At 35.1% G+C, this 19,033-nt stretch overlaps 1 protein-coding gene across 2 annotated transcripts in view; it reads left to right on the top strand.

Annotated features, from left to right (window-relative positions):
- LOC145690502 (uncharacterized) overlaps positions 1 to 19,033 on the top strand; it is a 194,293-nt gene that overhangs the window by 71,104 nt on the left and 104,156 nt on the right. Inside the window, exon 2 of one of the 2 annotated variants that reach the window (XM_081765447.1) lies at positions 17,617 to 17,661. The exons of the other annotated variant lie outside the window; for it this stretch is intronic. Coding sequence (XP_081621573.1) covers positions 17,617 to 17,661 — 45 coding nt within the window. The remainder of the gene's footprint in view (positions 1 to 17,616; positions 17,662 to 19,033) is intronic. 2 annotated transcript variants of the gene reach the window in all.

Below are 19,033 nucleotides of genomic sequence, written 5' to 3'. Positions count from 1 at the left end.
CCTGGGGCGGGCCACGATGTCTTGCCCTTGCGCGGAGCGATAGCTTGTGTGTTCGCTTGGTTCATTCTCTGCCTCTAAAAAGGGCCAGACCTCACTTTAATAACTCTGTCCTAATGGCTCTTGAAAGGGCCGCAATGTCTCGGAGACCTCAATATTCAACTGTCCTACTGGCTCTTGAAAGGGACGCAATATGTTGGTAACACTATATATTCACTATTCGGGGGCATTGTAAATTGTGTAATAAAACTTTGGAGTTCTACATGTAGAGAGAGAGAGAAAGAGATCAACATTAATAACCAATATTGTGATAGAGAAAAAGTTTTGCAAGAACTTCAGAATATTGAGAAATATTGTTTTTCTTTTTTTTAAGTAGTTCGAAGCATCGCTTTTGAGTGTCCAGGAAAGTTCAGAAACACGCTTGTAAACTTTTCTTTTTATCGCGACATCTGTTATGCTGTCAAATTTAGATTTTCTCCACACACTTTACTTTTCTTCCTATTGAATGAGAAACAAGAGTTTTGTTACAAAGACTGCCAGTAGACAAAAAGTATCCAAACCAGATGGCAGATGTCTTCAATGTATCATCGAACTGGTTTTACTGAACCAAGTAGGTCAGATCTCAGATGTAAACAGGAGAAAGAACATGTCTTGTTTCAAGTTACCGTGCATTTACCTGATGTTTCATTAGAACTGATATTTCAAGAATAATGTGATGAGGCATTTTTATAGTTAAAAATATAAGATAATTAGTGCATCATAGACCCATGCAATGACTTGTTGAAAGATAGCTCCTGCAGTTCGAAGTGTTTTGTGTATATTAAATTACTAAGAAAGTTAGGCTTTAATAATAATAATGATGATGATAGTTTTTACAGTTGTGTAGAAGTATGTATGACGATATAGTAACTCTCTTGTTAAACCTTTTCACTTTCGAGTGATTGTAAGAGTAAGTCATGCTATAGCTGAATAAACATAGTTAAATAAAATTAAGATATATTAACAGATTTATTTATTCCAGGATACTTGCATACCGTAAAGATGGAGTTTTCGAATTTTGTCAATTGGTTTCATACACGTATGTGCAGAAGCGTTATCTAGCACCCATTCAATCATATTCAAACTTTAAACTTGAAGTTATTAGGTAGTTTCTCAGAAAGAGTTTCGTTTTTATTCTATGTATATCCTTAAACAAGAAAGTTTACTGATAACCGAAATTCGATAACGGCTCTCCACTTGTTATTGTGCCAACAATAACAGTTTGACGGTATTCACTTTTATCAGAGAATAATGAAATCCTAAAATTGGGATGAGCTCCATTCGCAAAAAGTTTGTGGAAAGCTTCTTGAATTCCACGTATTTTAGAAGTTCCATTTCGTGGTCATGGAAAGGCAAGCGGGATAGATAATATACTAGTCGAATATGAGAGACAAGGGCAAGAAACAATTACTCCGACTCTAATGAAATATATGAAACAGAGAGTAGCCAAAAATTTCCCGGAGGCAATCATGATACCGATGGCTAAGAAATCGAACCCAGAGAGATGTGAGGACTATAGAACTATTAGTCTCGTATCGTATGCATCAAAAATTTTTCTTCGAATACTGAACAGAAGGGTATGTGGAAGAACAAATGAAGTTGAGGAGGAACATTTCGGGTGAAGGAGAGGTGAGGGCGTAAAAGATGAAATTGCATTATTAAGGGAATCGGAAAGATTTATAGAAAAAGGGGAAGAGGTGCATGTTGTATTTATTGATCTAAAAGGGCTTTTGACCCGGTGAATTGGGAATTGTTGTTGGGAGTTGTGAAAAAAAGTTTTAGTTGGAATGAAAAGATCGAAAACTCATAAGAAACTTGCATATGAACCAATAAGTAAGTGTTAGAATAAGTGAGGAAATGACAGAGGAGAATGCAATTGGAAGGGGAGTTCGACAGAAATATCGTCTCTCGCTAACATTATTTAATATCCCTCTGGAAGAGGTAGTGAAAAAGAGCCTGCATAATGAAGACGGTATTTCAGTAAGAGGTACGAGTAGAATAATTAGGTTATATGGTTTGGAGATTATATGATGCTGATTGATGTTAGAAAAGATGATAAATGTGAGGAATGACTGTGAAGAGTATGGGATGAAAGTAAATATTAAAAAGACTCGGTATTAAATGTGGAAGTAGGAGGGAACAAAACAAAACAGATTACTGTACTAGTTTTCGACACCTGGGTAGTATATTAGTGACAATATGAAATGCGAACGTGAAATAAAAGCAAGGATGGGATACTTGAGAGGAACAGAAGTCTATTTTGTAGGTTCTTGAATAAAGAGTTGAGAAAAAGATTCATAAAATGCTTCGTGTAGTGTACAGTTCTGTATGGGATAAAAACATGGATATTACGGAAAAACGATTAAAAAAAGACTGAAAGCTTTTACAATGTTGGTGTGGAGAAGATGGAAAGAATTAGCTGGGTTGAACTGGAAACGAATGAGAGGGTGGGGAGGAAAAGAACAATTTTAGATGTAATTGAAAAGAGGAAGAGGAATTGGTTGGGACATGCTGGGCTAAGAAGGAACTGTATCATGAGGGACATGCTGGAGGTATAACAACTGGAAACAGAGGGTGGGGGTGAAGGAAAGTACAGTTGATGGATGGTATCAAGACAGAATACCGTACGTGAAGATGAAGAGGTTAGCTGAAGACCATCGAGCGTGTGCTGAAGCTTCTCAGTTGCGGCAAGTGACCTCTCAGTAATGGCAGAATACCGATAATGATGATGATGATGATTTCTTGGCCAATGCGATTGTTTTAAGTATATATATATGGTCCCGGGGGTGGATCTGGCTGTGGTGGTGGTACTTGCCTTGGATTCAAACTTAAGTAATCTAGTAGTTCGGGTTCCATTTAAGTATTGTGTTCAGTGTCCGTGCCTTGCGGCCCTGGTCCTGAAAAGAGACTTGAAGCTTTTAATTAGTTACTTAACCAATGAATTAATCACATGTTTAAAATCATATCTTTCAGTTTATGACACTAGGAATATATGAATACTTATTTAAATAATCTTAAGACTTTCGCGAAGCTCATAGTCAGTACATTTTTTTAAAGTTAGTTTCTTTATTTTTTAATTACTCTGTATTGTTGTGAATTCCCTGAGACGATGAAGAATGTAGGAAACCTTTCGTTGCAAACCGGAAATTACAACCTTTCGTTGTAAATTGTGTGCACAGTTTATGGCGTAATAATTGTTGGGTATGCAAATTTATATATTGTAGGAACACAGGTCTTGAAAACAGTTATTAGTTTATATAATAACGTTTTGTAGATTCTATCTGGCTTTCCACATTTTTCATATTCTTTGTTGTCTTCAAATTATTCGCTAAAATTAACGTGAAAATGGATATGTATACCGAAGAGCCTTAAGTTCAGCGAAACTCCTGTGCATGTCTTCAATGTAATCATTATAAAATATTAAATAAGTTAACCTGCACAGCGAAAGTAAGGCATAGTACAACCCGATTCCGGTAAAGACTGGTTGTAGTCGTTGTGTTTATTTTAATTATAGTGTACACGTACAATAATTAGACATTTATAGAAACTTTAGACAGGCGCTCGAACTAAGCGAAGCTTACGTAGGAAACAAATGCTATGTATTATGTTTCCAAATATTCCTAATGTTCTGTGGTTAAGATTAGAAATTTTACAGATTGATATGTTATTAATGTCTCTTGAATGTGACATAATTCGATTCTCTTAATGCATTTAGACAAACATTTTAGGGCAATTTTCAGGATTCCTTTTTCTTATTTTGACTCCGTTATAGCTTCCCAATAAAGGTAGTTTACTGATATAATTCAGCTTTCATTATTCTTTCGTTAAATTTAGCTCTCATGAGTTTATTGGTATTTCGTGTCAATAGCATGTCAGTATTATTATTATTATCCCAATTTGTTCAGGAAAAAAAGGTTTTCTCCGAAAATCGTATAAACATAGTGCGAGTTTCATTTAGAGGTGTTAAGTATTGGAAGTCCTGTAGAACGACTCTGTCCGACAGACCATCCGTCGACAAGAATCAGAATAAAATCGGTGAGAGTCAATGAAGAAAGTTTTTTGGGGGAGGGGGGATAATGGATGTCCAAGAATCTTCCACTTTCGGTCTCAATATTGATTTTCATTGAGCATGAACGGGGATCAATATTGAGACCGAACCTGAGTAGGAGATTTTTTCAATATAATATTGAAACAAACAAGTTACGTTTTCACTCTTATCTCTCTGTATTAAAATAAAAAATGTGGATTTAACCACTTTTGGTTTCATCTCATTAAGAACAGTAAGGGGTATCGAGAAATGATTTTTGATATGACTTGACTATCCTAGAAACAGACGTTATCTCCGACATTAGCCCTCTGTTTAAATCAGAAATTGCTGATTTAACTGGTTCCAGTTTCAATATTAGCTCCCCTTAGAACAAAAGCTAGGAACAGTTAGCGAGAAATGTTTTCTGATATAGATTCAGCGTTCCATGAGTACGTAGGTTATATCTCCAGTCTTATTCCTCTTTTGAGACTGGAGATGGTAGATCTTTCGCTTTAATTTCAATTTTAGATCCTTATAAGTCAGTGGTGTCATTCAGTTCGTTCGTCCGAACTAGTTGTTAAAACTTCTCAAATTCTCGAAAACGGTCGTTAAAATTCTTTCCACCTAAAATAAGTACCATTTCTGAGAATCTATTATTTATTTTTTTCTTTTTCATTCTGAGAATCTGTTATTTATTTATTTATTTATTTATTCACATTTTAGAGAGAATTACGACATTCTGCAGTTGGGACATGACATTTTAATTTTTTGCACATATCATAAATGGAAATGTAATTCTGTCGATATGCAAACCAGTTTAGCAGTGTAACAATATGTTTAGTTTTCTGTCAGAAGAGCAAATTTTGTGTTGCTCTGACTTAACTCTAGTGTCTGTTATTAGTATAACTGAAATGAATCCATAGCAGCTCTTGAAGGAAATCACATCGGTCAAAATTTAAATTTTATCGCTAAAAGCTAAGTGAAGAAAAAATACTTAACATTCTGATTCTTGCATCACCATTGTAAATAATAAAATTAAATTTCTTGTTTAACTCCCCTTTAGGCTAAATGAGACGGATGACTAATGAAAATGAGTGATAATAGAAGAATTTGTGAAATGAGAATGTGGAAGGAAACTCAAAAATCCACGGATGTGATATTGTCCAATACAAACTTACATGACTTGGCATCGAACCAGGGATCCCTAGTAATAGAGCTGAGCGTTCTATCACTAAACCACTGTGTCCTTCAATAATAATAATAATAATAATAATAATAATAATAATAATAATAATAATAATAATAATAATATAAAAGTACATAATCATCATCATCATAGGTATTCTGCCTTTATTGGCAGGTCACTTGCCGCAACTGAGAAGCTTCCATGCTCCACGGTCCTCCGCTAACTTCTTCGTCTTCGCGTATGATCTTTCTGTTTTAATATCATCCATTAATTGTAGTCTCCTTCGCCCCCTCCCTCTCTTTCCCGCCACCATACCCTCTAGGACGTCCCTCATGATACAATCTCTTCTTAGGCAATGCCCTAACCAGTTTCTCTTCCTCTTCCTAATAATATCTAAAAGTGTTATTTTCTCACCCACCATTTCTAATACACTCTCATTCGTTTTCCGCTCGACCCAACTAATTATTTCCATCCTTCTCCACACCCACATTTCGAAGGCTTCCAGTCGATTTTCATCACCTTTACGTAATGTCCACGTTTCCGCCCCATACAGTACAACACTCCACACGAGAAAGTACATAATAATATAATCATATTGTAATAATACTATGCCAACTTACTATACTAGTAATACAGAACCGGTTGTTAAATGATTTGAATGGCATTACTGCGTATAGTTTGCAAGTCTTTTATAGTTTCACAAGGTAAAGCCAAGATACTTAGTTCATCCATAGTCTCGCTTTGTAGACCGAAATCTGGTAATAGTTAATTCAAATACTGGTTTATGAGTATTCAAACAAGTATTCGTCAAGGATTTTGATTAAGTTCTCAGAATTCTTAATTTATTGGTTCTGTACCTAAGTACTGTAATTTAAATGTAAATGATTATATAAATGATTTTGATTGTGTGTGAAACTTATGCTGTAGTTTCGATGACAGGTTTTCCACCGATCTGGAAATCCTGGAAAAGTCAGATAATTCGGCTTATTCGTAAAAAGTTCATGAAAAATCACGTAGTTTCATGAAAAGTTGAAAAGAAGTACAAAGAAAAACGAGAAATGTCAGGGAATTTTAAGTACGGATTTTTACTTCTCAGAACACATTTCTCTTTTTGCCTTATCTAACTGTTTGTTAGGAGTTCTTTATTTAGTTTATTTAGTTTATTTTGCAAAACTCCCCCCCTCCCAGTGTTCTATTTATAAAAATAAAGATGCCGGTACGGTGGACCTCAAGTTCATAATGGTTAAAAGTTGCATAACTTTCAGCATATTATTATTAACAATAATAATAGTGTGCAGTAGCATATCACTGCAGTCTTTTAACTAAAAACTCTTACGTACATATACAAAGATGCTTTTAAAATGTCTGATTCTTACATCTTAATTTTATAATGATTTGTTTCTTGCTTCTTTTCTCTTTTTGTAAACAGGCGAAAGTAAGCTGCTAGTGTTTGTTTTCAAAAGGTATCAAGAGTTCTACAGTACTGAATTTCAATAACAACACACATACATACAGTACATTGTTCATATAATGTTCCTCAGAATACTAATCATGTTACCAAAATGTTCTGCAAACTCTTATTAATGGATAAACTTTGCGAAAATATCTAGATGTTTTCACTTCATCTTCTTCCTAATAATGAATAAAAACAATTAATTGGATACATTAAAACAGGAACTGAGTAAAAGCTATAATGCGGAGAAAGTACAGATGTGGAGTCTCAACAGAAATTTTGTACTGGCTTTCAGTTTAGTCGAACTTCAGCGACAGACAAATTTGTTGGAATTATTTCGTTGTGGGAGGTTAGTCTTTTCAGAAAGAAAAGAAATCTAGTTGGTTCAGAGCCATATTTTATATTATCGAGCGAAAAAGGAATAAAGAAAAGCGCGGCGCGAGGACGTGCCAGGGAGCGAGAGACAGAAGGACCCATGTATTTATATACCCTGAATACAATTAACTGACTTCAAGAAGGAACAAAGATATGCAACTCTTTCTCTAGAGAGAAAAAAAAGGGGAAATGAAAACAATAAAAATTCTGATTTTCAATAAAACTATATATTTATTATTTGGTATTTTTGAAGTTTCTCGTCAACCCTTTTTTAAGATAGAAGAGGAAATATTGCGTTCTCATTAAAAGGTGCCGGTACGTCCTACCGTTCCTAACTAGTGATGAGCAAATGCAAGAGCAAGATCAAGACCCGGGTGGTCTTGGTTTTGCACATCCAGTCTTGGTCTTGGTCTTGCTTTTAAGAAATCTTATGCTTTTCATAGGTAAATTTCACTCTGGATATAAGGGATAATAAATTCTACAATGCGCCAACAGTAACGGAAATGCAATATATGTTTCTAAATGTAATATTGTTTACCTTCGTGTACGTATGATGATAGTGTACAACATAGGTGATGACCTTTATTTTTTAATAGATGCCCACGCTTCACTGTTTATAAGATAAATCACAAGGTTTCGTAATCTTTTTATATTTTTTTTAACAGATCCAACACTCCATTGGTTCCCAAACTGGGGAGGCTACCTCAAATACCATGAATTGCAAAATTATTTTTACACTCTAAAGGCGCCATTTTTTTTTCATACACGATTAGCTAATCTTTGTATTGAACAAACTTCCAATTAAATATTGAGATTTTGTTTTACTGAGTCGAATGTGGAGTAGACACATGGACATTACGTAAAAGCGATGAAGAAATTGCAGGCTTTCAAAATGTGGGCATGGAGAGGAAAAAAAGGAGAGAATTAGTTGTGTTGAACGGAAAACCAATGAGAAGGTGTTAAAAATATTAACAGTAGGGGGAAAAAGAAGAATTTTAGATATTGTCAAGAGGGAGAAGAGAAACTGATTGGGATATTGGCTGAGGAGGAACTGTATTATGAGGGACGTACTAGAGGATATGGGAGAAGGAAAGAGATGGAGGGAGCGAAAGAGACTGTAGTTGAAGGAAGGTATTAAAACAGAAAATTGCTGGGTCAAGACAAAGAGACTAGCTGATGACCACCGTACATCGAAGCTTCTCAGTTGCAACAAGTAACCTGCCAATAATGGCAGAATAGCTATGATGATGATGATGATATGTTTTGCAATATGACCAAATAAATAGAGAAAAAAAAAAATTATTATAACCAAACCTCTTAATCTATATATATAAAAGAGAACGTACAAATCCTTTGTCCGCTCATCACGCTAATACGGCTGAACCAATTTCTTTTATTTTTGGGGGGTTATTAGGATTTGGATCCTAGATGGTTTTTATCATATCACTTTAATTTTCAATTACCAGTGTCTTGAGATAATTGACCATTCAGGTGTCCATTACGTACAAATCCTTTGTTAGTTCATCATAGGTATAAAAATAAACGTATTTATATGCAACCCGCATGACCGTGTCACTCGGCGGGTTAACATACATGACAGGCGTTATAATGGTTTTTATCATATCACTTGAAAGCGAAAAAGTAAAAATTATCTAAGTAACAAAGTTTATTGCGTTCGGGGGTGACCGCAGCGAAGCGGGGCGGGTTAACATAAATGACAGGCGATATAATGTTAACATTTACTGCAATCTTCTATGGTTTTTATCATATCACTTGAAAGCGAAAAAGTAAAAATTATCTAAGTAACAAAGTTTATTGCGTTCCGGGGTGACCGCAGCGAAGCGGGGTGAACGCTGCTAGTATTTTAGAATAATTCGAGGGAAAACTCAAAGCTACTCTATTGTCTATGTCTTTTGTAAACTCAATTCATATAAATACTTTTGACCTATATTAGAAATACAAAATAACGGGATCAAACTCCAAGTTATTTGATTTAACTGTACAATATCAGTCTCACTTCTGAATATGGATACAAGCATCAATTACCCATTTCGTTAGGTTATTTTATATATATATATATATATATATATATATATATATATATATATATATATTTCGTTACTCAGTCACTTTTTATTATTACTAAAGCGCTCTCTGATATCAGTCATTTTCGATGATTTATATATTTCTCTCCCCTTCTCCTCCCCAAGTTGCACGGCTGAATTTGGATTTAAAAGACATCAGAAGTGTCACTATTAATCTCAGAGACCCCAAAACTATGGATTGGACACTGGTAAATATCGGTCATTTTAAATAAATTTATTTATCTCCTCCTCCCCCATGTTGCGAGACACGGCATCGGAAGTGTTACTGTTCATCTCAACGACCTCAGAAACCATGGATTCGACATTAATAATGATCATTTTCGATAATTTTTATATATCTCCTTCATCCACCTCCCCCAAGTTGGGATGCTGAATTTGCATTTAAACGGGATCGCAAGTATCACTGTTCACCTTAGCGACCCCAAAAACTATGGATTCGACACTAATATTTGGTCATTTTGATCATTTTTATGTATCTCCCCCTTCCCCAAGTCACGGGGCTGAATTTGGTCGTTTCTATAAGAAGTGTCGGTATTCAACTCAGCGACCTCGAAAACTATGGATTCGACGCTAGAATTCATGCTCGCTAAATAAGTGGGAGCCCTGGATGAGCTAGAAATATTGTAATATTTTGTAGAATCTGGGAAAGAAGTATTTTCAGTACAACATATACAGATATTTGTACCAGTATGCAAATTGTAGGGAAATAACATATTCCCCTCTGTAATGAATGAAAAGTATTATTAGGAGAAAGAAGTTATATGGATTATAGAATGCTAAGTATAATATTTCCTCCGTAGTGTATATATTAGAAAACATACTCGATTGTACCCAGCTATTTCAACATTCGAATCTACCACAAAATCGGTGTGGAATATAATGTTGCTTCAATATACTATTTTAACTGCAGGAAAAAAAAAAAAAAAAAAAAAAACTTCTACTCTGATTCTTTAGAAACAGTGACAAGTGACATTGAGGAAGTTTCTACCATTAACTTTATGAGTCGTACAAGATAAAAGAAGAATGAACCCATAAAACTAGCAAGAGGTTCGTAAGCTCTGTTGAAAACGTGCAACGAAACCGTAACAATTTCCTTTCTTCTCCCCCTGTTCACTTTTGACTACGTCTGTTGGGGACAGCGTAAATTGTTTCCTGTGCAGGATCGATTTCGATCTAATCGTGCGAGATTAGTTGAGTTCAAGCTGTACCATGAGACTGCAAGAACAATGCAGGGGTTGGGCTTCTAAGTTCTAGCTTCAAAATCCGACGCTTTAATTATGAGAGAGATCGGTAACCATGAATTGACGTATTTTGTGTCATGTAAAGAAAAATTCGTTTGAATTTTAGATTAATTCTAGAATTCGTTTTGCGTTGTAATTGTAGTTTTTGGAGCTGAATTCTAGCTAGCGCTTATAAATAATTAATAAAACATTTAAATTATGCAAAATAGTAATAAAATATTATATCCGTATATTACATTATTAATTAAAATAGTTCAGCTGGTGAAATCTGTGGTAATTTTCCGAAAGTTTATCATATGAATTTAAAGTTTAACAAATCATAAATGAAATGTCAACAAAATTCCAATTATTACACGTTTTCCTCTGTGAAATGTCACGTGGAATATATTCTTGTTCGGTAAGAAATCTTTCGATTAGATTCGACACAGCTTTCCGTTCTACCCTATCCAGAGCCAGACTTTTCATTTCCTTTGTAGGTTTTCTTCTCTACATCTTTATTATTATTATTATTATTATTATTATTATTATTATTATTATTATTATTATTTGGTTCGTGTATTTCAATCGTGGCCTTCCTCTGGATATTTTTCCTTGTGCCATTCTCTCTGAACATAATATATATACAATAATATACGTAGATTACACCTATAGATTTTCCATTGCACACTATCGGTCCACTTCGTTTTTCTCTTCTTTCTTTTTCTGTCAGAGCAGCCATAAAGATCTCAAGAGACTGTCAGTTTTTCTTTCTTAAAAGTAGTCAGTTATAATAGATATTGAATAACTCGTTAAAATATACATGATGTTTCAAAACAACACCGACAACGTTTGGGAGGTGATTCCTAACACCAAGATTAGACAAAAAGTATAGACCAACGTGGGTGCACAAATGCTTCCTTTCGGAGTTGTAGGCGACCGAAAACATGAACAAATTAAATTTAAAGGTCCATAGCTCCAAAATTATGGGACGTACCGTAGTCGGGTCAAGACTTCACTTAGGAACTAATATGTGCACTATCCGAAAATACATGTTTCAGAATCCTGTGGTACTCACGCAACAATTTTTACAGAGGGAGTTAGGCTACAGGCATATAATTTGAAGTACTCACCAACTACCTCTATAAAAATTGTTGCGGAAGTATCGCAGGATACTGAAACTTGAATAATTGGATAGGGCACATACTAGTTCCTAAGTGAAATTTTGGCTCGACTGCGGTAGGTTCCATAGTTTTGGAGCTGTTTACCTTGAAATTTCATTTGTTCATGGTTGCAGCAGCCTGTAACTCCGGAAGGAAGCATTTGTACATCCAGGTTGGTCCATACTTTTTGTCTTATCTTGGTGTCAGTAATCACGAAATACCCTGTATATGTACAGTATATAAGGCCAAAATAAATTGTACAACAGTGTGGAAAATGTCAGTTACATTGATAGAAAATGAACACCTAGAAACCATTATTCCACTAGAGGCACCTTTTGTAAAGGGCAGACGGGACAATTGTCCGCTCTCCCTGAGCTTAAGAAATACATTTATTAGTAAATTGTATACTAATATACTACGTAGTAAAAAAAAAAAAAAAAAAGTGTATATTAGTGGAAAATCTTACCCTTGTAAAACAGAATCAGAAATTACACTGTTGTGTTTCACGCGATGAAATTTAATACACAAACTATAGGTTTAATGTTGTATGATCATACGCACAAGATCGATTCCTGGTTCTAGGTTATATGGTGCGGGTTCCATCGTGTTAAGCTGTAGCTTTAGCTTTAACTTTATTATAGTTAGCTTACCTATAGGAAAAATGTACAAGGCGTATCACAAACATTTCAGTATGTTGTATATCCTCCTTCCAGGCCGGTATTGTCGCATGGAGAAGTGTGGGATGCCATTCTACAGAATGCGTTGAATGTTATCTTCACTTGGTCGAGGTTTCTGGCGGGGGTTTGAGAGCAGACAGGATAAAACCAATCAATCGAGTCATTGAGACAAATCTGGTGACGGGCATGTATACCAGGAAAATGATGTGCACCTTCGAGAGCGTATTAGATATCACGAGCGGTGTGTAGCTTGGCATTGCCTTACTGGAAGAGTACATCTTCGTAATGGTCCAGAAACGGGTACGTGACGTTTGGGCGCCGCCGTTTGGGCGCGGATGTTTGGGCCCCGCCGTTTGGACACTGGACGTTTGGGCGCGAAGCCATTTGGGCGCCAGACGTTTGGGCGCGAGTTAAATTAAAAAGTCATTATGTTAGGCGCTGAGTACTAAGTTCGAATCAAGATATCACAAGGTGTCTACTGTAGTGGAAGTCCTTGAATTATACTGGATTTTGTTTTAACAATTAAATTTTGTAAATTTAAGTTTCAACCAAAGTTAAGTGTGCTTTTTATTTGATAACTTTTCAAGCCAAAGGTAAGTAGACCAGACTAGATATGATTGACTGCATTACGTACATAGTGAGCCTATTCCATTAAAAAACTTAAAGCAGGACTTCTACTGTAGTTATGTTAAGTTTGTTAAGTTTTGATTTTTATATCGGAATGTTAATTAAAAAAATGATACCAGAAATACGGCATACTACAGTTCCTAAACTCAATGTCTTAGACACCCTGTATTAACATCTTTCCCTCAACTCGATTAGGATTTATGATTATTAGATTTCTGGGCTCTCGGCATTTAAGGCCATTTAGCCCGTCACGTTTGAGGGGGCACACTATCCGGGGAAAGTGAAGGAAGAAAGGATTGGGGAAGGAAGGAAGAGGTCTGAACCTATAAGTTAGGTATCACCCCGGCATTTGCCTGGTGTGAATGAGGAAAACCTCATTCAGGGTGGCTGGCCTGAAAATGCTTTTACACTTTTTCGACCGAGTGCCCCTACCGGGAGTCGAACCTGGGACCGCTCGCACTGAAGGCGAGAGCGTTAGCGACTACGCTACGCGGGGCCACTTCTCTCAACTCGAGTGCGCGGAAATCTTTTATTGGTAGTTCTTTATTGGACTTAAGGAAGAGAAGAGTTTGGCAAACGTAATACGAAAGAAAACAAATTTTAATATTCATAAGTATGTAATTATTAACTTTTTAAAAAAATACAAAAATTAGATCAACATTAGATCAGAAGTACAAGAATCGTGAACAAGCGAAAAATCAATCCATGACGAGATTAGGCAACAAATGCTACAAACGCATTAAACTACTTAATTTAGATGAATAAATAAGATAGAGATAGAAAATAGATAAATGAGGTGAGATAAAGATAGAAGTGTAGGAAATGTATATATCTTGATTCGCGCTTAGTTTTCAGTGCCTAGCCTGCTTTATATTTCGTAAATTGTGATTTTTACTATGTACCTCGCGCCCAAACGTCTGGCGCCTAAACGGCTTCGCGCCCAAACGTCCGGCGCCCAAACGGCAGCGCCGAAACGTCCGCGCCCAAATGGTGGCGCCCAAACGTCCTGTCCCGCCAGAAACAGCAGCGAAACGGCTGGGATGCTACTTGGGATAAATACTGCACTGTCCAGAAGTATTTATACATTTTTCGAAAGTAGTAGTTTGGATTTATATTAAGACGGAGTGTTTACTGATTTTTTTCTTTTTCCCGCAGTTCAGCTGTTATTCAGGCACAGTGTTCCTAAAAATACATAAAGTATATATCAATCCGGACAGGAAAAAGTTCTTGTTCGTTTGTTAAAAATGACCTTCTCATACCACTAGAAGTAATACTCATGCGTCAGCAGATGGAAGTAAATGCAAAAAATGTTCCGCATATCACCATGGAAATTTTTCTTTCTTTCTTTACCTCGCCTCTCTTTTTCTCTTTACGGTAGATTATCAACAAGGTGTCATAACCTGTTTTTTTTTCTTCTAATTTTTAATAAAGCATCACATACAGAGCAAAGAAATGCGAATCATTGGGGTAAATATATAAAACAAACATGAAACTTGAATACAATAAATTATAACAGTAATGTGGCAGATTGAAAAAATAAAATGAAATTTCTGTTTAACGTCCGACAATAATGCTTGTTGGCTAAAGGAGACTTCTGGCCGAATGGACAACACGTTTCGTAGTACCATTTATGACTAGTGAACGGACAAGAGCATGTAATATCTATCGTTGCTTCTCTAAAAAATGTATATAATAATTGGTTATGGTAATAATTCTGTACCAGAAATCATGTGCTGTTCTCTACTTGCAATCACTTAACCCATATTTCCTGTAAAAGCATTAAATTTCTTTAAAAATAGAATTGGTCTATGTGAAGTGTGTGGTTGTTTTAAAGTTTTTTTTTCTTTTTTTATGTAATGACTCATTGCAGCTGTAGAGACATGGACCTACAGCTTAACATGGGACCCATACCACTTGGATTCAGTATCGAACCCATGTCTGCGTTCGATGGTAATAACAACAGAACGCATGAGAATATAAGAAGGAAGTTGGCCAGAGTCTAGATTTAAAGGTACCGCTCTAGCATTCCAGGGCCTAGATTCCAACCCAGAATCAAGTGACTACAAACTAAGAACATTGACGTTTAGCCAATTCCTGCTCGGTAATGTGCAAACCATTTCGAAGGAAGTTTAATGTAGCGTAAGAAAAGAATGTGACTCTCCCTACATTACTGAATACTACATTCAAATCTATACATTTCACAATTATTGATATTTTGTTGGCAGCTGTAGTAATAAGATTTGACAATTTGTTCATGTTTGTTAACGGCAATTGGTGAAATTACCATGACTATAACTGCGGTCACATCGAAAACCGCAGAAATCCCCAAATGCGCACAAATTTGTTGTAGTTGTTGTTGTTTCAATATGATCTGATGAATACTAGACATTGAGTGAAATTAGTAGTCATTACCGTATAAACTACTTAGAACGTTCACAAGAGGTTGGTTGCTTACGGAAAATTTTCGCAAACTGTTTATGGTTAGTAGACACGAAGCATAAAGTAATATGTAATCATAGACATTGAAATGAATGCGTACTGCCTAGAGCTGAACGTAAGAAATTAGAACTAATCAACAGGAAAGGGGAAAAAGTAGTGTCGTTGACTATAATGAAGTCATTTAAATTAACGAAAGAAATTACAGTTCGTTGGAGCTTAATCAAGTCATTTGAGATATGAATAAATTGCGATTTTGAACGGAAGTTTATACCTCGAAGAACGAGAATTAAATAATAATACCTTATCTTTAATTGTCATGAGAATTGATTGAAGATATGTATAAAATTATATTTGTCTTTGTATATATATGCTACGCAGCACATAATTGAATTTCAGATCATTTTGCGTTCTTCTTCGTGTAAGAGGTGCGTTGTTTTCCTTCTGGTCATCTGTACGTTTCTTTGCATGTAGTTACAGAAGCCTGCGAGTGTGAGTGTAATAATTAAGGTCTACCAAATTACTTCTTCCAGCTACTTATTGATTTTTGGACACACACTTCGGGAGAAATAAGAGGAGTGCAAAGGAAGAGCAGTCGTACATTGATAGATGTACACATGATTATAGAGAAAAGAAGATTTAAAGGAATTTCTTTTTAAACTTTCATGTATAACACTGAATTGTTGAAAATAAAATAAGTTGATAACTGGAAGCCCGTTGTGAAACTAATTTACAAGACGTATTATTAACACCATGTTCACTGATACGAGAAGTCGTTTCAGGGTGTATTAAGACTTACTTTCAAGCAGATAGCATCAGGGATATGAGTACAACAGCGAAGTGGTTCTTGCCATTGGTTTGAATTCATGCGCAACAATTGTAGTAGCTCACGTGCTTCGTAGCATAACACACTCGGAAGTTCAACATCGCAGAAACAAAAAATTCTCATTGATACATCCTCCTCTAAAAATCCAATTTTATATAATATTATTCTTGTCTTTTTATGGTTGGGTCATTTAACTTTTTAAAGAAAAGGAATAGCGATTATGTTTGCTATGTCAGATATTTTACAACTAAGACTCAGCCGTTCTGCAAGTACTTAATATGTAAGCGATGTGTCATGCCATCTTAGACATCTCTTTAAATGTTATATGAGTGATTTGACATTGTACTTTAGCTCTATCGGAGCTTTTTGTAGGAGAACTTAGATATTAGCAATTTGATCCCTAGTTAAGACTGTACAATTTCCAGTTGTAGCTGAAATTGTTGACGTTTGTAATTAGTTGCCAGGTATATAATAATTATATACTATGGGTACGCAGTATCGACACCTTTCTTGAAGTTTCTTTGAACTAATTATATCCCTAGATTTTTTTTTTTTTTTGTACCAGCAGAATACCGCTCTTCGCACGGGAAGAATAAGGTTGCCGTCGATGCAAGTTTGATTTCACTGCAGTTACATAAACTGTCACACAGTCGCTTTTGTTTAGTGTCTTTTTCCATTTTCAAAGCCTACACAAACTTATTTCTCTCATAAAGTGTTTATAGTATAGTAGCTGTAAGCACCCGTCCTTCTTGGATATTAATTAAGAATCTAGATTTAAAAAAAGAGTAATCATCTGTCATTACCCAATATTAATTCAGAACCTGGAATAAAAGAAAGACGAATTACTGTTATGTATCCCCGCAGAACAAAGTAGCGATGTGGGTTGCGTATAGGGAAGGAGTTCTTAGAAATAACCGGAGAAGAAATGTGCATAAATTTTGACCTCGCCGACCCCTTCTCCCGAGCCAAAAAAAAAAAAAAAAAAAAAAAAGCTTCAGACACGAGTAGATCTGGTAAATATATATTTGTGTATGAAATTTGGTAACTCTACGAGTCTCTCTTCTATGTGAAATTCTGTCCATAGATACATACATATTATTTTATGTGTAGGTATAGATATATATGACATAGTTTTTCAATTTAGGTTGATTCGAAGAATGGAACATGTAGTATATTAATTTACAATGTAATACGATTATTATTACCATGTATATTAGGTAATACGATTAAAGTTCTTCGGTTTAAAAAAAAATCTGACGCTCGCTTCCCAGCCAGTCAAAATTGAAATAATAAAATATTCATGGTCAGTTCCGGCACCTCTTTTTTTTTTTCAGAAAAAAATACTAAATGTAATCAATAAAAAACGTATAGGGTAGACAGTCATAATCTTATACACAATAGATTTTTAACATTTCAGCTTTTAGTAATACTGTTATTTTTATTCTCAAGCAGAAACTAATAAAAAAAAATATTCTTTTCTGTTTGCAGGTAGGTGCTATTTGTCCTTGGCAGCAGATTTGACGGAAGTTTCAGGTCAGATGTTTTTATTGGTAAATTTATTATAACATTGTTTTAGTAAGATAAATAAATACATGTTTATAACAGTGAATTAAGGATTTATGGTAATTTTTTAACCTTTGTAAGATATATTTTGAATATACTGTAGTAATTTAAAAATAGTAGAATTGGGTAATACTTAAATATACTCTTTTAGTATCCCTTCGAAATGTACTTACTGGAATGTTTTGTTAAGCTATTAGATTGTAATATGTCACATTATTTCATAGGATGGTTAAACTGTGTACTGATTAATAAAAATGAAAGAATATTATAGTATCGGTAGTGTTGAGTATCCACCGCTGTCAATTCAAAAATACTGGTTCTTATTTCTTCTCTGTGAAAGTAAGTAAAAGAACCGGGAGGAATACTTAAGTAAGCAAACTTTATTAACACTGAGAGAGATTATTTGAAAATGCAAAAACACAATAAAATTACATTGAAATAAAGTAAATTTTGTAATCACAAAATATTATATACAAGAGACCTTACTTAGCTCAGGTTCTTTTCCAACTAAGATTTTACAAAGAGAAAAAGGTTTTACATGAATATAAGGTGTCCTCTCACCCACATGACTGAATTTTCCTCTCGTCTTTGGCTGCTTCCGCCCTCCTTTTTGCCAGCCTGTATCCTCCTTATATCCTCCGTCTTTATCACACTTTAATTATATTTCTAATAATTACGAAGTCTCTCTTGTCCCTTAGGCAAGGTTGTTTCTCAAAAAAAAAAAAAAAAAAAAAAAAAATTAATAGTTCTTCTTTTTGGCACATATTAAATTATTTTATCCATTTTTTTCTTGCAAAATCTGTTTCCCAACACAGTACACTTAAAAAAAAAAAAAAAAAAATGGAAGTGATTAATTGAAAATTTTAAAGTCCGTCAGCAGTGTGAATTGAAATTTAAAGTTCGTCAGCAGTGTTGGAAGTAACACTCGAAAATGTTACAGTGAACATCAAACTGAAGTATTAAGGTAACATGTATATTGTTATTTATGAAGTAGCTGGAGTCTGATCTTCACACGGGGAGAATAGGATTTCATGAGTACTGCATTTGTGAACTCCTCACATGTGTGAATGCAGTGGCATTCTGTGTTCGATTTTGTCAAACTTCTGCCGGACCGATTGACTGAAGATACTGGAGCGGCGCGAGCTTTACTCATCCTTCACTCACTTTTTCTTTCTATACCAAGTATCAGGTACGCAGAAACACCAAGTTTTATTTATTTAAAGCTAAGGAGATCTATATAGTTATCGTACGCGCCTATTTACGCGAGAGTCCTGACTTTCTCGATTCTCGGTGAGATCTCATGTTCGGATTCTATGTTAAGCTATTTGACCACGTTTCATAT

This window comes from Thermobia domestica, chromosome 7, assembly GCF_964235325.1.
Source record: "Thermobia domestica chromosome 7, izTheDome1.hap1.1, whole genome shotgun sequence".
In the NCBI taxonomy this organism is placed as follows: Eukaryota; Metazoa; Arthropoda; class Insecta; order Zygentoma; family Lepismatidae; genus Thermobia; species Thermobia domestica.
This window is presented reverse-complemented; position numbering and strand designations above follow the sequence as displayed.